General features: G+C 37.5%; 2 protein-coding genes across 5 annotated transcripts in view; both read right to left on the bottom strand.

Annotated features, from left to right (window-relative positions):
* Positions 1-222: 222 nt before the first annotated feature.
* LOC142975721 (malate dehydrogenase-like) lies at positions 223-5,532 on the bottom strand. The gene is made up of 7 exons (XM_076118739.1): positions 5,190-5,532; positions 4,362-4,565; positions 3,817-4,011; positions 2,473-2,676; positions 2,046-2,178; positions 1,501-1,675; positions 223-468 (listed from the first exon to the last, which is right to left on the bottom strand). The coding sequence occupies exons 1-7, from the start codon at positions 5,343-5,345 to the stop codon at positions 324-326; spliced, it is 1,212 nt and encodes a 403-aa protein (XP_075974854.1). The 5' UTR covers positions 5,346-5,532; the 3' UTR covers positions 223-323.
* A 10,054-nt stretch (positions 5,533-15,586) lies between these two features.
* The window catches only part of LOC142975279 (1-phosphatidylinositol 4,5-bisphosphate phosphodiesterase classes I and II-like), a 58,113-nt gene continuing 46,199 nt past the window's right edge, over positions 15,587-27,500 (bottom strand). For 2 of the 4 annotated variants that reach the window (XM_076118022.1, XM_076118023.1), the window contains exons 13-21: positions 26,495-26,728; positions 21,151-21,327; positions 19,841-20,032; positions 19,268-19,436; positions 17,973-18,183; positions 17,401-17,572; positions 16,792-16,929; positions 16,109-16,717; positions 15,587-15,741 (exon numbers count right to left, since the gene is read on the bottom strand). In XM_076118022.1, the coding sequence (XP_075974137.1) occupies positions 15,694-15,741; positions 16,109-16,717; positions 16,792-16,929; positions 17,401-17,572; positions 17,973-18,183; positions 19,268-19,436; positions 19,841-20,032; positions 21,151-21,327; positions 26,495-26,728 (1,950 nt within the window). In that variant the 3' untranslated portion in view covers positions 15,587-15,693. The remainder of the gene's footprint in view (positions 15,742-16,108; positions 16,718-16,791; positions 16,930-17,400; positions 17,573-17,972; positions 18,184-19,267; positions 19,437-19,840; positions 20,033-21,150; positions 21,328-26,494; positions 26,729-27,500) is intronic. The other 2 variants (XM_076118024.1, XM_076118025.1) reach the window with 2 other exon arrangements.

Below are 27,500 nucleotides of genomic sequence, written 5' to 3'. Positions count from 1 at the left end.
TACTAACGGGTTAAAATCAACCTGATATGATCCCGTTCTCTGTGTTTTCATACTTAACCTCTAATAGAACGCGCCAAACAACTTTGCGTGTCTTAGAATAGCAGCAGATCGCTGCGAGGAAAGGAAATAATAACAAGAGTCGTAAGAAAGGACTGCAAGTAACGGAACAGATAAACGCCGTTGCTGTTACCTTCAAAATTTAAATTTTCCTCACAGTGACTTGCTACTATAATCAGACATATAAAGTTACTCGCCCAGCATGACAATTATAGGTTAACTTTTAACTATTATTACAATATCTCATTAACAATGTACGGTAAAGTTCAATTAGACTGTTTCTTCGAGCAAGGTTTAACGACGGGACAGTCTTCAACGTAGTAACATTGAGGTAGCTTGCACGGGTGTAGGTAGTACTCCTCGCCGTGGGCGAAACAGCGGCCCAGGTTTAAGCTGTCTTCTAAGTCACATCTGGTGAAGACATTAACAGTTCTGATAAATGGAAAGTTTAATTGAAATTGTAAAGCATAATGCTTCTAATGCGACAAGATAAAAAAAAATATATACCTACTTAACTTTTAAGGGCAAGCAGTCCCCAACCCGCACTTGGCCGGCGTGGTGGACTCAAGGCCTAATCCCTCCCTCATTACGGGAGGAGACCCTTGCCCAGCAGTGGGACATTAATGGGTTAAATATATTTAAACATTTATAACTTTGTAACTGTGCTTTATATGCATCAAAATTAAGTTTGATCTTCTTTATTAATCAGAAACGTAAAGATAAACTTTATTAGTCAATCAATTGCAAATGAAGGTTACGTACAAAAATAAATGTTTTTTCTTCTGATTTCGATAGTCAATTTGAATTTGGAGGTAATTGATCTTGTAAATTTAAAAGCTAAAAACCTTTGAGCTGTCATAATTTCAATTTTATTATCGGTCAATATCCCAATTAATTTCGTCAACTTATCTTAAAAGTGCAATAAACAGATTTGTGCATGTATTATATCAATGCGGATAAACATCGCTATCTTATGAAGATAACCCGTGTTATGACTGATTTACTTTTAGTCTCTACATGCTATAATATTATGGAAACGTTTTTCATCTGTGATAACTGTAACTATGGTAACGGATAAACATATTTAGATTACAAAGTTGTGATGTTGTATTTATATGCAGAAAATAGATATTTATGATATTGTGTTTGAGGCCCGAAAAGCCAGTCGTTAACTTAGCTAGCAATAGACAATTAACGATTAAGCAACCCTAGGCGCATACATTCTGTGGATGGATGACCACATAATGGTATTTGAGCTAAGCGTATCCGTGTTTAGTAGAGCACTATAAAAGTTGGTCCTGGTGATTTTCAATTAGGGTACCAGTCATGACATAGGCCTTCCAGGCGGAGTCCACAACACACTCCATGACACCAACCATTCTCTGGATTTATTCTTAAATTATAGATAGTAATAAAAAATCGAAAATACCGTCGAGTACTAACCTGCTATCTTTAAGAAGTTTCTTCTCAAAGTCATTGATCTCAGGTACAAGGTACTCCAGGGAGCCTCCCTTGGAGATCTTGAGCGGTGTGGCGCAGTACTTCATTCCGTAACATTTCTCCGGGTCCGCCTGCTCGACGAGCGCGCTGTCGATGTACGTTGATGTTTCGAAGAGACCTGATGAATAGATTAGAAATACAAACTCAGGAATATAATTTAACTCTATCAATGGAGCTTTGGACACGAAACTGGTCCGGCACTACCCGCATAGCAGCTAATAAAAATCCCTAAACATCTGCATGTAGTAAAGATCTAGTAAAATCAAAGTTAAAGATTTGGGTATTTGAAATTGAACGGTACATAAAATAATTATGTATTTGTATGTACGTTGATTTCCTTGACGTTTCGGCACAGGTTTAGCTTGCAACTTGCGACCTCGTAATAATTTAAAGGTACCTTAACCAGCAAGAAAATAAGTAGGTACGTATAGTGTTAATTTAACCTGTTAATGATTACCTTTGGTTAAGGTAAGAAACCTAATAGTTACCTTTCATAAGACAGGTGGCGAATCTCGCAGTGGAGAAACCAAGCGAGAGATGTCCTTGTTCATTATTACTCTTCACTCGACAGATAATCTCATCCGCTTCACGTACCAGCCGTGTCAAACAGCCAATTTTACCCTGCATTGTTTAAGTATTCAATTTATTTTTACAGACTTACCTATACCAACGTCTTTTACAAAATGGCTTTTATGGTGATGAAAAATTTTAAGACATTTCATAAAGGAAAGTAATGTGAGAGTGTGGGACTCTTGGACCGTTGGTGAAGTCCAGGCCTAACCCCTCTCTTGTTGAGACAATTGTTCAAAAGAAACAGGAACCAATTCCTTTAATAACACCTTCACACTTCAGCGTACCCATTTATTCCTACCAACAACCTAATTCAACAGTGATAAAAATATGCCTAATTTATACCATCGGAAAGTTCTTCGCCTTAGTAGCAGCGCCAGAGAACACCGGCACTCTGGTGCACCGTCCCGTGCCACAGATGACAGGCAGCTGGCTCGACGATGGGTCCTGATCGCACGCCGCACAAAACAGCTGGTTCGCGCGCATAGCGTTCACCGCGTTCATGCCCATCACGCGCCGCTTGTCGTAGTTTCTCGCTATTTTCATTGTCTTTCAACAGTACAATTTAGAATTTAACAGTCTAGTTAAACCTACTGATATTTATCAGGAAGTTAACCTAGCAGCTTCGCTCGCTAAATGTAGGCTAGATCAAACCCACCGGATTCAATCATCGGAGTAAAAATTGCTCTACCTCGTAACATTGTGGTTTACTTAATAATATATTAAATAAATTATAGAGGACGCAAAGACTAACTGCGGTAATTTTCATTGCTATCAGTATAACATACTATAATTATGAGGAAAAAAATATAACGATCAATATTTTTATCGTCTACATTTTTGCAAAAATTTGGGAGAATTCCCACACCAGAAGACCGCGTATATGTATTTCCTACATTTCTAATTTAGGTACCTACTTTCATTTTTGACCCAATTTGGTTAGAATAGCCGTCAAAACAATACGTCATTTCCAAAAACTTAAACAATATAAAGAGGTCTAAGAGGTATAAGATAAGATTAAAGTTTTTGTTTTTTTCTTCGAGAACAGTACCTAAAAGTGCAGCTGCGTTGACCGATTATTTAAGCGGATCTTTTAGGTCTTTGTCCGATAAAGAATAATTCTCAAATTGGCTATCGGCAGCTGTTCTGTTTTAAGTGTAGTGGCTCAACCGAGCTATGGCACGTGCATCTAGAATAATCTAGATCATTCATACTGCACCTAGTTATACCTCCTTTGTACAGTAAGTAGGTAGTGTAGGGATTATTATTCTGATAGTTAATATTGTTTCATCACAAAATGGTATCCGTCAACAGTAAGAATAATATGTTGTTTATGACGTAGATGGATACTTTTCAGCCAAAAGTCTAATCACTTGGACAAAATTGGGATAGAAGTCCATAATTATGGATTCTGCAATATCGCGCCGTTATTATTCGCTACTGAAAAAACACATAATTCGTCCTTCATCAAGTCGTTCGGGGGTTAGACATAGGGATAGATATAATTTTGTATGTATCTAATAGTTACAGTTAAGATTTATTGAGGGCATGCAGAGTCCCCAACCCGCACTTGGCCAGCGTGGTGGACTCAAAGCCTAACCCCCTCCCTCATTACGGGAGGAGACCCTTGCCCAGCAGTGGGACATTAATGGGTAACATTTTTTATCTAATAGTAAATAAGCTACTCACATGTCTAACAAGAGCATAGTTAGCATCGACAGGCGGCGTCTGTATAGCGATGATGGCATGTGGCGCGAACTGCGCACACGCAATCGCCGAAGTACGGACAAATGGCATGTTCTCCATGAAAAGATCCCGGTCTAACGTGTTACAGCACGGAGGGAGGAGGTAGTGACCTCCACAGATTACGACTACGTCTGCGTCCTGTATGAAAATATAAAACTAAAAAATCTTGATGAGGGCAAACGAGATTAAAGCACAGTTTGAGTGTCCTCGTGTAAAACTGAGAACTAACCAATTTTACAAAACTCCAGCAAGAAACGAGTTTCGATACAGGTTTGGATGAACAGTACCTTAAAGCCTTTCTCCTAAGACAATTCATTTTAAATAGACGGATCTAGTAACCATTAAAAACCATATCTATTAAAGTCCGTCTACTGAAATATTGTATTTAAGTACGTATTTAAGTTAATCGCGAACAGACAGTAAAACACAGCAGATATTGTTTCATGAAAATAATGTAAGTAGATAGTAATAATTTCAATCAATCTTACATCTAACGCGTCTTTCAAGAACACCCTTCCCTGGTACGCTCTGACAGCCGTGCTGGTGTCAATATGTGCGATGTCATTGGCCACGCCGAACACGCCGCGTTCAGGGTCGTCTTCGTACAACGAGAGCGTCCGGATTACCCGCTGTTGTTTGAGGAATAGACATGCTATGCGGCCGACGTCGCTTCCTGCACCAAGTACTGTCACCTACAACTTTGTTGAGTTAGTATTTGGACTAGATGTATTGTCTTAGTTAGGTAAATCTTAAAGGTACTTAGGTACTGGTACCTATTCATTTTTTTTGACTGCGTAAAATATTGAAGCGGACCCATAAGAAAGATAGTTTTGTTTTGGTTGTTTTTTAATTAGTGACTTTGGTTTGACAAACATTACCTACTGTTCGTGAGCTAGGTAGGTAGGTACCTATATCTACTTATTTCCAAAGGAACTGGTCAATTTGACCTAACAACCTAGAAATAAATAGAATGCGTGGATCATAAAACAGTTATTGTCAATTATACTGAGTAACTTCAAACCATTTAGGAATAACAAACGTGAGGTCGATAAACCTTCTTCAGGCTTTTAGGTGCTTAGTGAAAATACTCGTGGTCGTATCATAAAAACGAACTCCGTAATATTATAATTAAATAACTATACCCGCCAATATGTAGGTATGCTAGGATCAAAATGATTTCCATAAAATCAAATGATGTATTAATCAAATTCTAGACCACTTTATCTAACATCCCACATAATACCCTATTATACTTTGCAATGGATACTGCAGTAGAAACCACACCTACTCTAGAACTATCAGTAACAACCACTAACCTTCTGCGGCGGGAACCGTGGCACAGGACAGTACCTCTCACATTCCCTCTCTAACTGCGCTAACGTATCGTTCATCACAAAGTTCTGGTAATAAACTCTTGGCTGACATAACAGCAGCGGTGTCTTCAAAGACGAACTTAAAATTTGCCGAAACATCCTCAGGTTTTCAGAAGTTTATAATGGTCATAGGTTTTCGTCCAGGGATCTGGACTGAACTATAATTTTTCGTTTGACATGGACTGATCCAGTCCCGCAGTTTACAGGCATTTAGAACTTGATTTCATTATATTTTTGTGTTTTTTTTTGTATATAATTTTTATAAAACTTTTACATTTTATTAACAGATCACGGGCAGAATTATTGACAGGTACTCTCTGATTGACAATGTCAGAATCAGATGGGAATGTAAAAAGAGAAAAGCAAAATAAGCAAAATTTTCAACCAGTTTTATTTCCGAAGATCCGGTGTTTCAGAGTTACGGTTAGTTACGGTTTTCAGAATCTAGATCTAGTTTATGAATGCTTGGGGCTCGAGCCTTGTTTATTAATTTGAAACTTTGAAATCTTGTTATATGAGGCAACTGGATTTGCTTTTTACAAGTGATTCCAACTGGCAAAGAAAAATACAGTAGGTACACTGCTGCGTAACCAAAATTCTTTGCATTTGTTTGTACACTCAGCGGCAGAAAAAGTGGCCCAAAGCAAAACTACGATAAAACTTTTTAGAATATCAATATATGGTTACTATTTTGGCTTTAACTATTAGTTAAACAGTTTATACACAAGTTTAGTTACAATTTACACTAAATAGTCGTAATTTTTAATCAAAAATGGGAAAAATTAAAAAATACAGCTTTTGTCGAAATCGCTTACTGAAAGTTTTTGCAAAAACCTAATTCTGCACCAAAGAAAAAAAAAAAATGCATTCTGGCATGCTTTGGAGGATGTTTTAATTACTTCTTGAAGAACTTTATCCCACACTCTGACTAGAGCGGTTCTTCGCTCACCAAGTGATTCTGGTGGGTTGGGCAGTGCGCATACACTGTTTTTTAGCATGTGCCAGACATGTTCTATGGGGTTGATGTCTGGACTGTGAGCAGGCTAAGCCAGTTTTTGAATCCCGATATCAGCAAGGTGCGATTCCACAACGCGGGCGCTATGAGCGCGCGCATTAAACTGCATTAGAGTTAATCCTCCCGACCAATGAAATCCATAAGTGGTACAACATGGTCTTGGAAGATTTCTTCAATGTACCCGGCTGCTGTTAGGCGCTGATCTACGATGACAAGCTCCGTACGTGCCTCCAAACATACACCTCTCCATACCATAACAGACCTACCTTTGTAACTGACCGTCTGACGTGTTGTGTTGGGAAAAAACCGTCCTTAATGGCGTCTTTACACTCTCTCACGACCATTTGGTGCTCTTAATGCTACTCAGCACTCATCGGTTAACAAGAACTTGGTCATTGGTCGATAGCCAATTCACATGTTTACGAGCAAATCGTAATCGCGCAACTCGATGGTGTCTCTCGAGTTCTGGTACTCGGGTTGGTCTTCCTGCCTGTAAATTACGTTCTTTTATCCTTCGCCTCATGTTTCGTTCACTAAGAATGACTCCGCGTGCCGCTTGAAGCCTCTAGTGAATCTCAAACGCTGTCAGAAAGCGGTTTCTCAGCACCTCGAGGTTAACAAATCGATCATCTCTTGCGGATGTACATCGTGTTCGTCCAATTCCTAGTCGCCGCGTGTAGAGACCAGTCTCACGATACCTCCTAATCGCAGACCTTAAAGTGGTACGCGATACATTGAAAAATGCAGCCACCTCTCAATGGTAATGGCCCTGATCGGACAACAAGACCACCTAAGCCACTTGTTCAGCAGTAAGTGGCATCGTCAAATCTTTTCTAAAATCTAAATAGACCAATAATCAATAAAAATCATAAAGAAAATCGTTTCCGTGCCGCAATATTTCAAAATACAGAATTCAACTGACCTCTCGAATCAACACTGAATTCAGTTCTAACACACATTGTTAGAAAAAGTCATCCGTCACTTAAATTAATCTGAAATTCAACACTTCATAACACTAAACAGATCACTTCGCAACTACTTACTACAATATATCTTTCATATATTACTTAATTTGTTTACAAATTCACGATAAGCGCTTGGGCCACTTTTTCTGCCGCTGAGTGTATTAAGGTAACCGGAGTATGAATATGAGTTATTGCTTTGTTAGTTGTCACCCTATAGAAAAGATAGAAGATAAATACTTTAGGACTGCTTTTCGTTTGAACTGGATAGGATAAAGTCTAATTGTATATAATTGTAATTATAATTGTATTGTAATTTAACTGCACGTTTGGCGCAGTGGTTTAAGCGGTCACCTCGCCGCAACAACCGTAGCGCCGCGTGTGATGGGTTCGAATCCCACCCGGGACAAATCTTTGTGTGATGAGCACGAGTATTTGTTCTGAGCCTGGATGTTAATTTATTTATATAAGTATGTATTTAGAAGTATATAAGTATGTTTATCAGTTATTTGGTTACCATAGTACAAGCTCTGCTTAGTTTGGAATCAAATGACCGTGTGTGAGTTGTCCAATAATATTTATATTTATATTTATTTATTTATATATAATATTATTTGCTTGGGGGGCGTAGTGGCGATATTAGTCACAGTTTTATAATAAAACAACACATAGAACAGACATCAAATTTAATAGATATAAGTTTCACCTATATATTATGTTTAACATTCATATTGATTATTATTATATTGTCTACCCATATACAGGCATACTTGTTTATGTATAGATACAACACGGAGGAATTAAAAATGACTAGACTATTAGAGAATGAAAGCCGCCCAGACAACTTTACGAATCAACAGTATTGTATACTAGTAAGTACATGGCTCAGCGTTCACGGTTATGTACCACATAAATGTTGCTATTCTCAAAAAAAACAGAATAATGCGTTTTTGTTTAGCATTAAGTATAATAATAAGAAAATAGCTACATCAGATAACTAAGAATAAATTTATTTTTCAAGCTGTTACTAACAATAAATATTTATAAGGAATTATGTTCTACTCAAATCAATAATTAAATGTATTTTATTTTAAAATCAGCTGTAAAAATATGAGGTGTAACATTACGATTAAATATTTTTCTGTTTCTTTTTGATAATAGCAACACTTAACTTCCATTCTGGTGGTCACAAATAATTCTGTAGGTACATAACACATCACTTTGTAACATAAACTATAGCTCCATTATAATAATCAGCTGTTGACAACCTTCTAAATAAAATCTATAATAAATAACTACGTAAACTGATTAACGTCTGCGCACACCAATGTGGTCGCTAACACACAAAAATGGCACTAAGCTCACTGCCTCATATCACAATACCGAAACATTTAACCAACCACTTTAGTGCTAACAGACCTTAAACTTAATATTAATGATATCATTCTCTGGCACACGATTTGCAAAAAAAAACTTATACTAAACAGATCTTTGCTAAGATTCAATAAGTGCGACTAAATCCTAAATTATTAAATCAACAAAATATAACAACATCAACATTTTATACACACCCTCTATTATAAACAAAATTATTTCGCACAACTTGTCTATGGTTACGAGAAATGCCCGCGACGTAACGTCGGTGAAAATAAAAATATTTAAAAATAATTGTGCAATTAAAAATATGTATAATTATAAATGAAAACTCTATACAAATAAACTTTATATTATTAACATTCAGATCAAAATTTGTGCCTTGTGGTAAAATAAATACTTATTAAGGATATAGCAACGATTCTAAATCGTTATACTCCTTTACAAATGCAAGAAATAAAAGCGAATACAAATCTAAGCTTAATGTAACTTAAATAAAATCTTAACAATGTTTAATAATAATTGTAAGGTCTTTAATATTTCTCAATGGCAAAATTATCATAGCTACCGCCCTTGACGTAAAGCCCTCCACTTGTTTACTAGGAGCTGAAAATAATCACAAACTTATACTAAAAAGTTACTAAACTCCATTAAAATTGAGAAAAAAATATAGTTATGTAGAATGCCAATTGAATGACTATATGACGGTATAGATGGCGCTAACATTTTTCATATTAAATGATAAAAACGATAAGGTTTTGAACCAAAATAAATGTGCGTTAACATTCCAACCAAGCCTTTTGTTAGTAAACCAATCTCTGTACAGTTAGTAAGCATTCTTAACACTTTCCGAATCACCGTATATTGTGTTTGGTAACCATTTACATTATTTTAAGAAGGAGAAAAAGAAATTAATCAATTAATATAATTTAAATAGACAGAAAGAGTGAGGGAGAGAACAATACTTTAGAACGAAACAAGTGTGATTGAACTAACGACAATTTTATTTGAGTCAGATTTTATTCCGTAAATAACAAATGTCTTTTATTCCTTGATATCCAGTGATAGAATCCTGGCAATATAAATAAATAGAAAAAAAACGAAATACAATCTATATCATCTTTGAGACAACCCCAAATAATCCCAAAAGTTTCTTTCTATCGCTCAATAGATGTCGCTATACGCAAGAAAACATGTGACTCAAATTATATTATAGATTTTAAACGATATTATAGAAATTTTTTAACCAAACACAAGTACACGGTGTGAATCCTTCTCAATAACTAGACGGCTCCCATGGGAAGTGATACAAGGTCCCTAAACGGACTGCAGCTCCGAGCATCGAATACGAGTACCTCGCATTATTCACAACCGGTCTCCCGACGCTTAAAGTAGATCATAAGAAATGTGCCGATCACTTGTTTATTACTCCGCTTGATTGTGGTTTATATGATTTAAAACATGTTACTCGTGCACTACCATCAGGAAAAATGGAGTTGAACCGTCAGGAAAAATTACCAAAAATGCTTTTTCCAAGGAACAAAATACTCATGTTTCGTTAGCCGTTGAGTTTCAATTTAACTTTTATTAGTAAGCCCAAACATGTATGTCATGTAATTCTTTATAATATAGCATCCTTTTGGAAGGTCATCAGTGGTATACTGTTTATCTGTAGTTGATTTCAAATGTCTTAAGTTTGTTATTAGTACAGATTGTAATGGAAATACTATAACAAATCAAGCGGAGTCATAGAACAAAGCTATCCTTACAACTAGCTAGGTATAACTTTACAACGGCATGACCACAAACGCGTGAAGAATATCTATTTCATAGTAGATATAATTAAAATTTGTAAACATTTAGGAAACCACATCAAAAATATAGATTCTAAGATCAGTTTAAAAAATAGGTAGATTATTATTTGTACGTAAAACATTTGAAGAACAAGCAAAGTAAATACAGTTATTGAGTCTTGTATATAGCGTTTAGTTATAAAATAATACGTCGGCAGACTATGTAAAACTTTCTAAAACTCGACAATGTATAACATCGAAAAACATACAAAAGCAGGAAGGAATAACGAGAGTAGATTCAGTAGAAAACGTGAGCAAACAAGTGTGACAGCGTAACAGACAATATAAATGAACATTATAGTTTCATAACGTTAAACAATACAAGTGTTAAAACGTTTCAAAAGTGAGTCACAGCGTAGAGCGCGCGGTGAGACAGCTCCCTACAACGAATCATCACAAACGCGCACACACAAGCATCGTGGCTTACACTAAACTCGCCATTTCTACGGGGACTATAATACTGAGCTGTCTCACTCAATCTGTACACTGCGTCACAATACACCGTCTAAGAAACACGTCCAACGATCATCTCCACAGCTCAATTCACACGTAGTTATAGTAGTAGGATAGTCTAAATATATAAATATTAGAATATACATAATCAGTTAACTCTTTAAAAAATAAATAGTCAATACAAAATGTAACAAGTATACAAGTTTCACTTATTAACTATTTAAGAGTAACCTAGCACTCGAGAATATACTACAAGAGTCACCCTCCACACCCAAACGTCACGCTATCGAAGCTGCAGTCGGATTTCATTTAAATACTACGAAATAACCCTTAACAACTAGTTGGCAGAATCACACGAACTTTAATATGTATTAATATTATAATGTAGCCAAACACGGAAACCACAGCGACAGATTACACAAATAAACAATCGAAGCGGGATAGATACGATAAAATATATTTATATATTCTTAAATAGCCAATAAATATGTTATATAATAATATTGGGGCGATTTTGGGGCAAGTACAACCCAAGTTTAGAGAGTTCGACCTCACGAAGGTATAACAAGACAAATAGAAAAATAGATTAAAAGATTGCGAACAACCTTTCGAAGTTCAAACCTGACGGAAAGCTTAGGCCTTTAGTGAAAAACTAACGATACGAGTGCGAAGATGCTGTGGTTCAGAACAGACGTCACCTACATCTTACCTAGAGACGATATAAATTACACAAGGCAAGAACAAGTCGTGTTTCATTAAACATCCGTATATCTACTCATTACACTGACGTTATACTAACTACTGTCTAATCAATCGTTTGTGTCAACGAACGGGAATAACAATGCCAAAAACGGGTCTTTACGAAGAGATACACGCTAAAAATTGTCGTGGACGTCGGGAGAGTGATAAAATCGAGTTAATAAATTCAAATTTACACCTTAATCCGTCGACTTAAAGTTGCCTCCACATTATTATTTAAAGTTCAGATACGAGTAAGTTATTAATAGAACCACATTTGTTAGGTAAATGAGCGTAGAAAGGATTTTCTTTCTACCCGGAACTCATTCGAAAAATGAATGGGCACTGGTAAACGCATATGCGTACGCTCATTTGCGGGCATGTCAGAAAGTTTTTTTTCTTATCTATGCAAATTTTTATTTTAGCTTTTAAAAAGGAAGTATCGTGACAAAATTTCTGTATGACTTGAGACAATATAGTTATTGACGGTTCATTTTAGTTTCTTTGATGAGCCTGGTTTAAATCAGTCGTATGCTTTAAAGAATTTAACACTTTGAAAGAGTACAACATTGCAAGAAACGAAACTGTCGCCAGTGGAATTACCTTAACCACTAGGTATTAAATGCATAGATAGGTACTAAATGCCAGCATAAGACGAACCCTTTTCACGCAAATATATCTGCGGTTTGGAAATCGGTAAAGTGGCTGTAGAATACTTGTTCACAATCGTACCATCCCCTAAATGTGCAACCTAAACGGAAACATCTCATTTATTTCCCAATCTAAATAATCTACGTTTAAAATGTTCAACTCACAATATGGAGGAATTACGTGCACGTACAACATCAGCATCATTTCACACAGAGCGACATAATGCTACGAATTTTAAGCTCATCAAATTGTGTCGATCTAGACGATACAATACTCTCATACAATGTTTCATCGCTAACAGGAAAGTGTCTACGTACTTACGTGTTTACGTTCCTAATCATCACAAGATCCTGATGGGAATCTATATTACATTATTAAAACTAGACACATTGATATAACTCCACACTCGTCTATTATAATTATCAACTATTGTGTGTTACAACACTTCAGCATACACAGATCGATAAATATAGTCAAGAGATAGTAGAGGTTCCCTGTTTCCATTTTTACTTTCTTGTATTAAATTGGGATTATTTGAAACGTGATACTTTTCTCTGAACGTAAGATTGAGTCACTCAAAATAAGTCGGAAGAGAATTTCAAGAATGTCCGTTCTTTTACTATGCATCTTTTACTATGTATTGCCATGCGAAAAGTACAATTACCATTAGTTGGCTAATTTGAGTGGTATGAAAAGTTCATATAGCACGTTTCAAATAACCCCAACAGCATCTAAAAGTTTAATTTTAACAATAATAAATGTATTATAAAGTAGATTTTAAAAGTTAATAAATACGTGGGACCAAAAAATCATTACATTCATGGCACTTATACGATAACTAGGAATTTGTACAGGAAAACATTTCGATAAATACATTAAAAATAATGGCCACTCTCTTATCTCACCGACTGTCAGTGAGTAAAAATATATTTGAGTGCATCGTGCCATACGAACGCCATAAGTCCACAACATAAAGAAAGCTACATGCCTTACACGAGAAGTTACAACAAGTACACATAACTTCGTAAGCTCACACTAGGCACATGGCACAATGCACTGTTCAAACCTTTTTAAAAATGGATGACAAGGCAAGTATAGGACAAGACTTGAAAAACTATGAATTAACCGCCAAAAATCGATAAACGACTAAAACTGTACACAATGTTGTAGCGTTCAACTACATTTTGGCAACTATCGTATTCCCTAATCGGTACGGAGAGTGCATAAGTCAGGTTAAAGACAGCCAAGTCATAAGTTAATATTGCACTATTTAGTTACGTGACGCCAACGTTTGGATACTCTCCAACTTTACAATCAATGCTATAGGAGAACTGAAGTTATACGAAAAGATTTTGCATTTGATTTTTATAAATACACGTCGAGGTTTGAGAATTAACGTATCCAAACGAGAGCGTCGTCTTAAAACTATGAAAAAGTGAGTTATAAATTATGTTATTGCAATGTTCGTTCAAGTGAAGACGGATGTAGTTGAAATACCTATTTATAATTATTGCTGAAACTTATTGATCAATTCATTGGCGAGAATAATGTGCTTACTACTAATATAGGACTACTCGAGGCGCCGGCGGTCAGTTGTGCGTACTACCCACGAGTAAAGCGACGTCAGCGCACTCGAACTATGGATGTGTACCTACTTAGTACTAAGTGTTGCCGAAACTAGTCTCCGTTATACGAGAAATCTTGGTCTCAATATTATACAGCAGTCGTCGAGCCAAGTCGAAGGCCTTCAGGCGGCTCCAACGACTCTGACACGAAGTTACCACACACTAATACAGTAACGAACGAGCTGACTTTATTAATCACTATTCTAAGAACTCTGGTCAACGAACTATCCATTACTGAATTCAAACCAAAGTCTTATCTACAGAAAGTGGTATCAATAAGTACTTCGAGCCTATTAGAAAGCACCATCGAAATATAAAACACTCTATTATAACAAATAAAAACCCGTAGTGACAGTTCTGCAGTGTTTTAAAACGAAGCCTCGAGTTTTTAAACTATTGGAAGAACATCGGAAGCGACACTTCTGATTTTGAGAAGAAATAAAAGGAAGACATTTTGAACGAAACGTTAGTGAATAAACTGTACTATATTATTTATGCGTATAATTTCTTATCTCTATAGGATTTGGAAGCAAATAAGTTCGGTGTTGCGCCCAACGTATAGTTCTAATATCTACCGTATGCATTCGACATTAAGGTTGATTATTCTACAAGACACATGACTTCAAGACTAAACTTGATAATACTATTGGCAGTGTGTTGTAACTTAAATACTTTAGAATTTGTGATTTTCAGCACTTTATTTATTGCATTTCGGTTCCTGATTTATGCTAATAGCTTTGCTACTAAGTAGTCTGTTCAGCGAGATGACAATTTATTTTTAGACAAGGTACTATATAGCTCTTTTACACAGAGCCATTAATATAGTATAAGTAGACTTCTTTGCCGAAAGAAAAGAGCATATCTGAGCAAAGGTATTGATGATAACAGACAATCAAGAATTACTTTTTCTGCTAATTACTATTTTTTTATAACCATATCTCGCTGAATAGCTAATAGAACAGAATGAGAAAGATATAGGAAGAATCTTGTATCGAGATTTGACTACATATTATTTCAAATACATTTGGTTACATTCAAGTACTGCTACATTGATCGGAGTCTGTAAGCTACTGTAATACTATCTGTAAAGTCTAAGGTATTGTCTAAGTGAAGCTTTGTCTTTCGTGACTGACTAAATATATTTGGAGTACCTCTACATCTGATATCAGTGCGACGGCCCGTTACATAGCTACGGCCGACACTCGGCGTTTAACCACTAAGCGATAAAATGGAATGTTAATCTACAACCTACCGTTACTCACATCTGTTAGTACGATTAAAAACAAACGCGAGAAAGCCGTAACACATAATACACGTCGCGAATACTACACGGATGCTATATAAAACCACATCGATACATCGTTAACATTCGTGACAATCGAATCGTAATCGCACGCATCTTATCCGTACCCGATCCGTAACGAGTGCACTACAATTTCAGTAAAATCAAGATAAAGTTCGATCACAAACAAATTTTAAACTCTCATCGCTCGAAACGCATTCACTAACCAGAAAAATATTGGAATAACCATCATAAGAATCAATTTCATAATTTAAAGTTTACAATATACGGAATTAACGTTAGCTACGTCTACGAACGTGTACAATAATACAGAGGAGGACGCGACGTCGCGCTCGGATATGTACGGAGCCGGCGGACTCGCGGCTTACACTATGAGATTGCTACGGGAGAGAACGGTACTGTCGAACCTCGGCGCTCGCTGCTCCTTAGGCGATAATATCACAGATTCCTCGACGAGACGGGCCTCCGCCGCCCTAGCCCTCCGCCGCGCCGCCGCACAGCCGCTCCAGGTCCAGCAGCGCCTGTGCCGAGACATGCACGTTAGTAGAGGGGTCTGAGTGAGTGGCTACAGGGCCCGCAGTACCGCCACCTCTCGAGGGTCCTCTCGAGGGATGTCGATGGGCTATTGTGTCCAGCTCATTGGCATGTGGATCAATTTTGGGATGAGAGCACCCGTGGTGAGGGACCCCTAAATTGGGGCCACCGGGAGGCGTGCGGCTTGTGGTGCATGCTTCGGCAGTTATCCCGCTGCACGCCGCCAAGCGGAAGCGAGGACACACGTGTTGGTTTAGTGAGTATGCTTGCCCTTGCAGCGGGAGAGTCCCACATAACCCTGCACCCCACCCAGGGTGCATGTGTATGAAAAAAGGGCTCGCAGTAAGTACTGACCTGGTCGCGGTGCTTGAGCAGCAGCTGCAGCAGGCGGTCGTGCGCGCGCGCCAGCTGCTCGCGCCGCGCCGCGTACTTCTGCTCGGCGCGACAGCACTCCGCCACGCCGCGCTCCACCGACTGTATGCACATACACCATGTGGCAGGGGTAGTGTGTACTGACCTGGTCGCGGTGCTTGAGCAGCAGCTGCAGCAGGCGGTCGTGCGCGCGCGCCAGCTGCTCGCGCCGCGCCGCGTACTTCTGCTCGGCGCGACAGCACTCCGCCACGCCGCGCTCCACCGACTGTATGCACATACACCATGTGGCAGGGGTAGTGTGTACTGACCTGGTCGCGGTGCTTGAGCAGCAGCTGCAGCAGGCGGTCGTGCGCGCGCGCCAGCTGCTCGCGCCGCGCCGCGTACTTCTGCTCGGCGCGACAGCACTCCGCCACGCCGCGCTCCACCGACTGTATGCACATACACCATGTGGCAGGGGTAGTGTGTACTGACCTGGTCGCGGTGCTTGAGCAGCAGCTGCAGCAGGCGGTCGTGCGCGCGCGCCAGCTGCTCGCGCCGCGCCGCGTACTTCTGCTCGGCGCGACAGCACTCCGCCACGCCGCGCTCCACCGACTGTATGCACATACACAGGTTATACGTCATACACAATAATGTCAAAGAAAAAGTTTTGTATTTTAAGTATGTACCTGTGAGTGTATCTCCCTCTTTCTCCTGTTGATCTCGTCCTTGTCTCTGTTGGTCTTCTTCGCCAACGCCTTGACATCCTCCTTCCGCGAGTTAGCGAGCCTGTTCAGTATCTCTTTCTTTTCTACTTCTAAGGAATCCTGCGAAGAAAAAAATGCTCGCTCAAATATACATGTGTTAATTGAGCATCTCTGTAGTCACAATAAAAGAAAACTGCTCTTGTATACAACAGAGACAACATCTCACGACACGTAACAGTAAAGTATAGCGTAAATACATCTCAAAAGGCGTCACATGAATTTGAATCGTATGTCGCAGTCAATCTATACTAATATTATAAAGCTGAAGAGTTTGTTTGTTTGTTTGATTGTTTGTTTGTTTGTTTGTTTGAACGCGCTAATCTCAGGAACTACTGGTCCGATTTAAAAAATTCTTCCAGTGTTAGAAAGCCTATTTATCGAGGAAGGTTATAGGCTATATATCATCACGCTACGACCAATAGGAGCAGAGTACCAGTGAAAAATATTACAAAAACGGGGAAAATTATGTCTCTTACGTGACGCAAGCGAAGTTGCGCGGGTCAGCTAGTAAAGTATAATCTGTTATGTTACCGCGAGCTGCTTCATCTGGTGCTGCTGGTCGTGGCGCAGCTGTTTCTCGAGCGCGGCGTAGATGGCGTGGTGGTAGTCCAGGCGCAGCGCGCGCTCGCGCTCCGAGCTGCCGCCCGCCGCCCCGCCCTCCTCGCCCGCCGGGAGCGACTCGCTGGTGGTCAACGAGACAGGTCTTCAAACATATAAAAAATAGTTATTGTCTTTGTAAATAATTCATCCAGTCATCTGATTACAATCAAAACAACACCTGTTCTACGGTAAATAGACAACTGATAAACACGGCATATACTTCAAAAGACATACGTATAGAGTATAGAATGTACAGCCAAATTATCCAGCCGCTCAAAGCCAGATACTCATAGTCATCACACGAATATTTATCCTGGGCAGGACTCGACCTTACAACAGGCTAGCGCGGCAATTATCTAACCGCGGCGGCCACGTTATTCACAATACCAAACATGCAGTCAAGAGTTTTTTTTAAATAGAATGAATGCAGAATCCATCAACCCTTATCCACCTAGCAGTTATAAATAGCAATATCATCATAAAATTTCAATCAAAAAACTTACAACTGTTTAGAAGACAATTTCTTCACAAGTTTATTCCCAACGTAGAACTTGGAGGTAGGGGGTTTCTTCTCCTTCTCGTGTTTACGTCGCAACTGATCCAGTTTGCGCGTCAACTCTGTCTGTTTGTCACGGACCAGCTTGGAAGAGAGGAGAGTTTCTAATGTCTCTTCTAAGGATTCATCTGATGTACCGTTTGTTTTGCTGTCGGCTTCTGTAGAGAGATATTTAAAGGTTAAATGTAATGTGCTATGGGACTCTACTGGTAGGTACGTAGTTTAAGTATAAGATAAATTATAGAAAGAATGGTAGATTAGCTTGAATATTTTGTTTCCAAGGAAGATGCTAAAAGTTGGAAGTACGAAAATAGAAAAGTAAAGTCCTTCAAAGCGTTTAATTATGTAGAAGTATTGAAATGTCTTTAAAGCTACATCAATAACATTGAATAATGAATAGGTATCTATTGAAGAATTTTGACACAGAATACATATAATCTTAAATCTATCAAGTGTTAGGTAAGACAAACAAATAATGTATTTAATCGTTACGTAAAATATCGTTAGTTTTACAAAAAGACTGTCATTAAAGTTTACTCATTTTATTATTTTTATATGAGTGTTATTTTTCAACTCAAGTGTATTAAATATTCACAAATGACACACAAACCACTATGAACCAGAATAAACCAAACAAAACATAACATAACAGAAAGTCAACTAAGCGAAATATTCTAATTATAAATTGGCTGTCTCGTTTTCTAAACAATTCAGTAACAACTGTCGTGCACAAAAAAATCTTTACGTATACCAATTGCGTATACACACGCAGGAGTATACGTAATAAAAACAAACTTAGTTTTCATACATTTAACTGTTTTATGATCTCAAAAGCAACAGTCAAAGATGCTCGCTCGTTTGACATTAGGACCCAATTTTTCATCGCCAGATAACTAAGAATAATTCTGCCGGTTTGATAAGAGAAAGTGTTTTTCAATGTATTATCACTTTCATTCATTAAATAATAATATACAAATATAAATTGGATTACTCACACACAGTCGTCTGACTCTAAACTAAGCAAAGCATGTACTATAATAACCAGATAACTGATAAACATACTTATTAACTTCTAAATACATAAATACACAAAGATACATATGTATATCTGGCAATGAAAAATCAGTCCTGAATACAAGTTACCTGCACACACAATGTTACGTAGACGTGCAAACAATTAATCGTACGATGTTAGACACTCCAAAACAAAAGTGGCATAGAAGAGGAAGAAGACTTACTTACTCCGGGGAACTAAGTACTTGAGTATAGAGAGTGGTGACGTCATACCGTGTGAGTTCTTCTCGACGGGTTGCGGCGCGACGGGCGGTTGTGCTTCGCTCTCAATCAGTTTTGTGCTCTCTATTGCCGAGTCGCGGGACGGACTGCCTTCCAGACCGTCCTTGAATTTTATCTGTAATTTTGCAATCGTATTTTCAAAATACTGTTACTTAGATGACGTATTTAAAAAACTCTATGAATATTATATTTTTCGAATGTATAACGTATACATGTAATCTATGACGATAATATGATGCACATGCATCGAATAAAGTGTGTCTAGACGACTTAAAACATGTTTATATTCTATGTCGTTTTGTGTCAACCAAACTAACCTAATCAAATTGCAACCTTAATCTCAGCAGCATAAGTTCTATATTTCAAAGACAAATACTAGAAGAACGAAATGGCCCTATCACTCATATCTGTGTGACAAAACATTAACTAAAAGACCAAAGCTTAATAATAATTTGCTCTCCAACAATAATAATCAATATACAACCTTAAAACCTACAACACAAGATCCAAACTACTCACAGGCTTAACAATTGAGACAGGCCTCTTGACCTCATCATTGCAGTCGGTTATCTCTTGCTTGGCCTCGCTCGGCACGTCCGTGTCTTCGGTCAGCACGGCCAGTTGGTGCTCGCGCTTGTCCAGCTCGCTTTGATACTTGATCGGGTTGGCGAGAGCCTCGGCCAGCTCCGACAGCCGGTCCGGCACGTAATCCTGGAAAAGAAAAGAAAAAAAATAATATTTGGGGATGGCTTTTGGCTACAAAAATAGTATTGTAGAGTAAACCCAGGAAGATATAATACAACACTCTCTGTACCGTACTTTCTTAATATACATATTGTGTATATGTAAGCCTCAATTGGTGAAAAAGGGATTTTTCTATCTCTAGAGGGAAGACACACAAAATACACTTACAAAATGGAAATGTCATTATACCTTATTTAATGTCTTGTGAAAGGATTTTAATTGCACGGGGTAATATTAGACACGGAGCATTCATTAGCGCACGAAAATAATGTTCCAAAATGTTAAACTGCGTATTAGCTGAAAACACCCAATCGTATAAAAAAATAAGTACATTATAAGCGAGCTTTGGTTCACAAAAGCTTAGCTTATCCCGATAACTAAACTTAGTTTATAATTAGTTCACAATAAGGCCTATCCACAGACAACAAGAACGGATTAATAAAGTTATTACACTTGCAATTCTACTTTGACAATAAGTTTTAACTGACTATGAGTGAAGTTGGGTGAAACTCTTGAATAAGCAATGTCCATGGATAGTCCCCAATCGAAATCGTGAACTGGCTTTCTCAGTGGAGCGGTAACAGGAACGTAATCTCGTTAACGGTGGATGCCTTGGCGCGGGGGGCTGAAAACATCAACCATGGAGAGTCTTCATCATCAGCAATCTTTGAGCCTTTATAATAGCATAACCCTTGGTTTCCTCTACCCGTCAGTAAACATATAAAAAACAATAGCCCATATGACCCAACAAAGATTTGAACACATAACAGGGCTCCAAAATAGTACCAACACCATCACATTATACAACTTACACAAATCGATTCGTCAGTTTATCAAAAACGAAAGTGGAAGCAGAAGATTTTAACTTTTTTTCATGAAATCGTTTGAACCAATATTGTTAAATTAAATCAAAGCTAGCGTAAATATAAAGAGCAATTTTTTAAAGTTAAGTTTTTCTACTTAGACGTCAAAATGTTCAATAAAAAACATTAAAAAATTAAAACTACGCGTCAAAAATGTGAGTTTTTAAACTACTCGGACGTCACAATGTAAAGAAAACACTTAAAAACTAGACTATGTATTACCTTAACTACAACTAATAGTAAGAGGCTAGCAGCTAGCGGTAGTCCGAGTTCAGTACGTAAGTTCACGTGTCTGTACCCGGGACATAACCCAACGACCGGTAAGACTCGGTGTCCTAGTAGCCGGCCGCTTTCTTCGTGAGCTGCTATGCGGATCATTGCTAGTTCTGGTAACACCACCTGTGGAACGAATTAACATTATTATTTATGTAAATGAGGCAGAAGTTTATAGTGATCGCAGCATGTGACGTTCTTTGGCGTATGCCAATCCTTAAAGAAAATGTTACATATGAAAAAGGTGTGTATGTTAATAAAATTCCAGTTAAAAACTTTAACTTTAACTAAAAGAAATTGATGCTCTTTTTATTGTTACACATAAGTTGAATGTCGTCAGAGGTTCCTTTTATTAAAGCCCTAATGTCGCGATAATAACTTCAGGGGCCGAAACAAGTTCCGAGGTCGAAAATACTGATTTTACTGACCAAAAATTCAAAAATACTGACCAAATACAGACCATTTCTAAACCGTTTTTCAGGTGAATGGTGTGAAATAACAAAAAATACAGTCGAATTGAGAAGTCAAAATCCTTTTTTTAAGACTGTTAAAAAGCTTATTTTCGGTTATTGGTCTCCACCATCCCCGTAGTCAACAAGCATTGCCTTTTTAGTGTGTTAAAAAGCTTTGTTAATAAAGTTTTCAATCAGGTCTTACGAATTTTCAATCAGGTCTTACGAGTTTTCAATCAGGTCTTACGAATTTTCAATCAGGTCTTACGAGTTTTCAATCAGCTCTTACGAGTTTTCAATCAGCTCTTACGAGTTTTCAATCAGGTCTTAAGAATTTTTAATCAGGTCTTACGAATTTTCAATCAGGTCTTACGAAGTTTCGCAAAAGTGCGAAACGGCGCTAAAGAATTTTCACTTCAAAAATATTGATTTCAAAAAATAGTAAATTTTAATTTGCTGTTCTATTGAAGTCATGTGATGCTTTAATACATGTATATGTTACTGTAAAAGCCCGAACTGTGGTAAATCCTAAGATTTTCCAGTATAACCTAAGATTTGCCAACTCTCAATGGTAAAAGTCCGAACAATTCTTTTATTTCGAACTTTTACCTCTATTCACTTGATGATGTCGAGATGTCGCCGGAGCCCCGCTTCGTGGGGTGCTTTCCTACATTGCATTGCATTCCTGCTGGGTGGATTAAAAAAAAAATAACGACAAAGGTTAACTTTCCCACCTCAGCCTTCTAACCTAACTTACCCATGTCGCTTTGCCCAAAACTCCTTCTTTATGACTATGTTACGGTATATAATTATACGGTTACATAGTTATGAAGAAGGAGTTTTGTAATATACAGTATATGTTACAGTTTTTAAACTCCGGCTTGTTCGGACTTTTACCATTGAGAGTTGGTAAATCTTAGGTTTTACCACTGTTCGGGCTTTTACAGTAACATATATATTACGCAGATCATCAACATAATATCGAGCATCCAAAGCAGCCCTCTGATATGATTACTGGGCAAATCGAGAATGTAAGATTGGCCAACAGCAAAGGAAAACCAAAAAAAAACGTGTGTGAGTTTGGAAAAATACTGACAATACTGACCGATTTTCTAAAATACTGACTTTTACTGACCAGGTCCAAAAATACTGACTTTTACTGACTTTACTGACCTGTTTCGGCCCCTGTAACTTTCGATGGCCTGGTACGGAACCCCATATACGTTTAACAAATATGGTAGGTAATCCAATAAACATTCAACAAGTCTCAAGTTACCGTCGTGTAAAATTTACTGAAATCTTTTCAGTAATTGACTTCCTCTATTTTTTCTAGTTAAACAATTGTAACAATAAACCGTAACAAGGTTAGTCTAACAAAAACCGAACCGACTGCCGTGTAAACACCTGTGAAAAACGTAATTTTACGGCTTTTTTTTTGGTATGATTGGTAATTATTTTGTACTATTATGGTAGCGTTAAATCTTGTTAGTGGAGTACAGTCGGCAACACCAAACATATTAATTTCTACCTATATACAGCAGCATACAATTAGATGCTCACGAAAAGCATTCAATTTAGAGTATTGTATTATCTACTACGTTAATTATATAAAACTAACTGCTGCAATATTTTTGTTAACCAGCTGCCACCGCTTCTGCGACTTTTGAACCACTTAAGTAATTTTATAAGCAACTTATAAACTAGCATCTTAAACCCAATTTCATAATCCAACTTTTTCCTTCTATTTTATTACATAATAGGATACGGGAACTAACGCGAACCCGCATGTACAGAAATGCTTAACATTTCGGCGCAGGTTACACTGACAATTATCGCAGGCTGACTGAATCATACATTCCAAGTCAAAATACGCGTTCACGTACATTACCACGTCCTATTATACAACGTGTCCCAAAACTCAACGTCAAAACGAAAACCTGAGCTAGGCCGAGTTGTGTTGGCTCTCAAAAAATAATAAAAAAAAATCTATCTCGTGTAGTTTAAAAATGACAACCATTTTTGTAAAATTGCCACCCTCTGATGAGTTTAGTCTACTGTGGCAACAAATGACTTCTTTTCTAGTTCTTTTTTTATGTGGAGTATTCTTAAGTAACGCTCCCACAAAATTCAATTCATTAATTGCACACAACTTTATTGGAATATCAGAAAATATCCCTTTTATGGCGAATTATGCCGTGAAAATAATTTCATCACTCAACTTTGACAATCTGTCCTGAAAAATAATTGTACTACGCCTTTTCGGCATGTACCTTCAAAAGTTGGCGCATTTAATGAGCTTTTGAAAATGGTATAACACTTACTAAATTATTTCATAGACGATGAGAAAATAAAAAAAAATCTTAAGATAGTCGGTATTTAACGTATTATTAGTTCGTCATAAAACTTTCTCAAAATTATTCTAATGTCATCTAAGCGTTCTATGATGATGTTGTCCTGGTAGATTTCGGATACGGCGGTCTTTTTCATTGAAACCAGCCAACGGTGCAGCTTTTTGTTTATAGTGGCCAAGTGTGTGCACAATACACAGGTACACTCTCATAGGTCTGGTGGGACGGCTAAACCGTCACGACCAGAGAGAGGTCAGGCGCAGGACCGACGGCTTTACGTGCTCTCCGAGGCACGGAGGTCCCTTACCTCAACTTTCTACCTGCGGGCAATCGCTGAGAATTTTTTAACAGAAAATCTCTAAAATTACTTTTTGGCTCGACCCAGGATTCGAACCTGAGACCTCTTGGGCGGCAGTCGCATAAAGCGACGAAGAGATTTAGAGTGGGACGGATAGTGACTCTACTGTCATGGTGTTAGTGACATTTATTGTATTTGGGATTGTTTAAATAAAGATCAGTTATTATTAAAAATCTAATGATTATTTAAATGAACCTTTTCTTAATCGTCAATAATTAAACATTACTTCTCTTTAATTACACCTCACAGAACGCCTAGATGACATTAGAATAATTTTGAGAAAGTTTTATGACGAACTAATAATACGTTAAATACCGACTATCTTAAGATTTTTTTTATTTTCTCATCGTCTATGAAATAATTTAGTAAGTGTTATACCATTTTCAAAAGCTCATTAAATGCACCAACTTTTGAAGGTACATGCCGAAAAGGCGTAGTACAATTATTTTTCAGGACAGATTGTCAAAGTTGAGTGATGAAATTATTTTCACGGCATAATTCGCCATAAAAGGGATATTTTCTGATATTCCAATAAAGTTGTGTGCAATTCATGAATTGAATTTTGTGGGAGCGTTACTTAAGAATACTCCACATAAAAAAAGAACTAGAAAAGAAGTCATTTGTTGCCACAGTAGACTAAACTCATCAGAGGGTGGCAATTTTACAAAAATGGTTGTCATTTTTAAACTACACGAGATAGATTTTTTTTTATTATTTTTTGAGAGCCAACACAACTCGGCCTAGCTCAGGTTTTCGTTTTGACGTTGAGTTTTGGGACACGTTGTATAACAAACATGCAACGCGTAAGTTTCGAAGTTAACATTTGTTTATCACTATTGATAGTAAACTTGACTTGTAAGCAATTTCATTACACGATGTAGTCGTTACAATAAAGATCGTATATACAAATTAGTTACACGAACTGTCAGTGGTGGACGCACTCTAAATAATTTGTTTATGTCAAACTTACGCTTCCGTTGAAAGCGTGGGTGTAAGGAAGGCAATAATTCGCTGAACACTACTGTTATTTATAATATCGGATAGATTTGCTATCCACGTGTATGTAATTGTTGTTTAAAATAATGAACTTGTTTTACAACAGCCTGTATAATGTTTTTTGTAAAGCTAAGTTTAATTTATGCCTAACTATTAATTCTGAAAGAAGTCACTACAAATCTTCTAAAAGGAATAATGTTAAAATTCCTTTGGCAATAAATGATGTTCAGATATTTTTGATGTCAGCTTGAACGGCTTCCGTGTCCCTATGGTTAGAGGAACACCGCTACCAATGTGACCGAAGGGTCTCCTCGATTCGTTACCGACGTGGAAAAAATATTAGTATCCACAACAGGTATTTGGAGTGTAAATCGTTTGTATGTTAAAAAAGGAAATCAAAAAAATCTGTCTAGAGGGGTCATAAACCTAATGACATCAAACAATTCATTAAGACAACTAAGCCACTCAATCAATAAACACGTAAAACAAAACACGCCCACAATGTACCGGCGCCGGCGCACCTCAAACAAACGACTTGTAAACAACAGTGACACGCAACACATGGCGCGCCGAAGGATACGTCCGCACGTCTATTAACCGTATCAAACGGGTAATGTATTGCGTACAACTGTTTTAAGTAGTGTCGATTTGTGTGATATGTAGGTGCAGTGATCAATGCTGTTTGTGTATTGGAATGTTATTAAGTTCCTTTATCTGAAAGTCTTTGTCTTTCTGTTCTGATCTTTTGGGTTGTTTGATTCCAAGGTTTTCAAAGCTTATTTGGTATGCTTTGAAGTCTTGCTAATTAAAGCAACACATTAATCTTTGGGCTGTTTCTTTATAATGATCAAAATGAAGCCAACTTTCGTGTTTGTCAAAATCATTAGCCGCTGTGTAATGGTGATCCACAATACTGTTACTTAAACGCAGTATTTTTTATGACACATCACCAGCTCAATCACATCATATACCCATAAAACAACCATGTCACACAAAAAACTATTTAAAATTCTAAGCATAGTTACTAATCGCCTCTTTTTCAATGCAGTCTACACAAAAAAAAAGCATTGTCATTAAAACCATTACCAATCGTCCCCCTTTAATGCAATCTAAACCAAAAAAATTAAGATCAAACATACCTTCTTAAACACAAAAGGCTCCTCTCCATACACAGGATTAATCCCATTGTTAGGCGCGACCCTCGTCCTGAACTTCTTGCGCACCGTATCGGCGGGTAGTCCGAACATGTCTACTTCGACGTAGGTCCCGCATCGCTTGTCTGTCAGCAGTTGACCGGAGAGCACCGTGACGGACAACGTGCCCGCGATGATACCGTCTACTGTGCTTTCCGCGAATGGATCTAGACGCCGGTCCTGGAAGAAACGAAGGATTGATTGAATTGCGAGTTTTGTATTTCAGGTTTTTTTTTAGTTAATGTTTTACTGTTGGGAAAGTTTATTTCTGGTAGACAAAGCTTTTTAGGATAATTGTCCTTTACATTGGTGAAGTTCAGCCGTTGGCACTTTTCACGAACTTGACCTTATTGAGTATTTTTTCTATTATATTGATGATATGACGTAATAATGACTTGATATTAAGGTTTTTCATCCTAGATTTAATTCTACGTATTACGTAAAATACGTTTTTTTTTCGACAAAAATGGGGTAAACCGTGTAAAAGCTAACCATGGAAGCTTATGTTCCGGCAAAAGATTTTTATTTCTTCTCTGAAATGAAACTAACTTCGTCAGCCCAAAAGACCACGGGTAGATAATATCCGTATACCCAATCAAACAAGAAAAAACTATTCAATCTTTAGCAAAGTGCTACCCATCTAATACTCGAACGCTTCAACGTAGTTTAACTTCAGCGATCGTAATACGCGTGGTCAACACAAGGCCGCGACCTCAACTCATTATCATACAAACCTACTGACCAATTTCCCGTCGAGTTCAATGAATCATACAATCTATTACGTATCAAAATATAAGGACATTATTCAATTTAGTTCCATATGAGACTTATATTTATTACTTGACTTATTGTTATACGGTGCATATTTTTGGAGAATATTTTTTTAATGTATTTTTGTATGCCAAGTTAATAAATCGACCACACAAAATAATTTCTCAAACAAAAACTGAAT

This window comes from Anticarsia gemmatalis, chromosome 9, assembly GCF_050436995.1.
Source record: "Anticarsia gemmatalis isolate Benzon Research Colony breed Stoneville strain chromosome 9, ilAntGemm2 primary, whole genome shotgun sequence".
NCBI classification, from domain to species: domain Eukaryota; kingdom Metazoa; phylum Arthropoda; class Insecta; order Lepidoptera; family Erebidae; genus Anticarsia; species Anticarsia gemmatalis.
This window is presented reverse-complemented; position numbering and strand designations above follow the sequence as displayed.

Excerpts from the sequence above, each read along its gene's own strand:
- LOC142975721 (XM_076118739.1), bottom strand. The coding sequence starts at position 5,345 with ATGTTTCGGCAAATTTTAAGTTCGTCTTTGAAGACACCGCTGCTGTTA. Across the intron at positions 2,677-3,816 it reads ACTATGCTCTTGTTAGACAT|ACAATGAAAATAGCGAGAAA; the intron begins GTGAGTAGCTTA and ends TACTGTTGAAAG. Across the intron at positions 1,676-2,045 it reads CGCCACCTGTCTTATGAAAG|GTCTCTTCGAAACATCAACG; the intron begins GTAACTATTAGG and ends TCTATTCATCAG.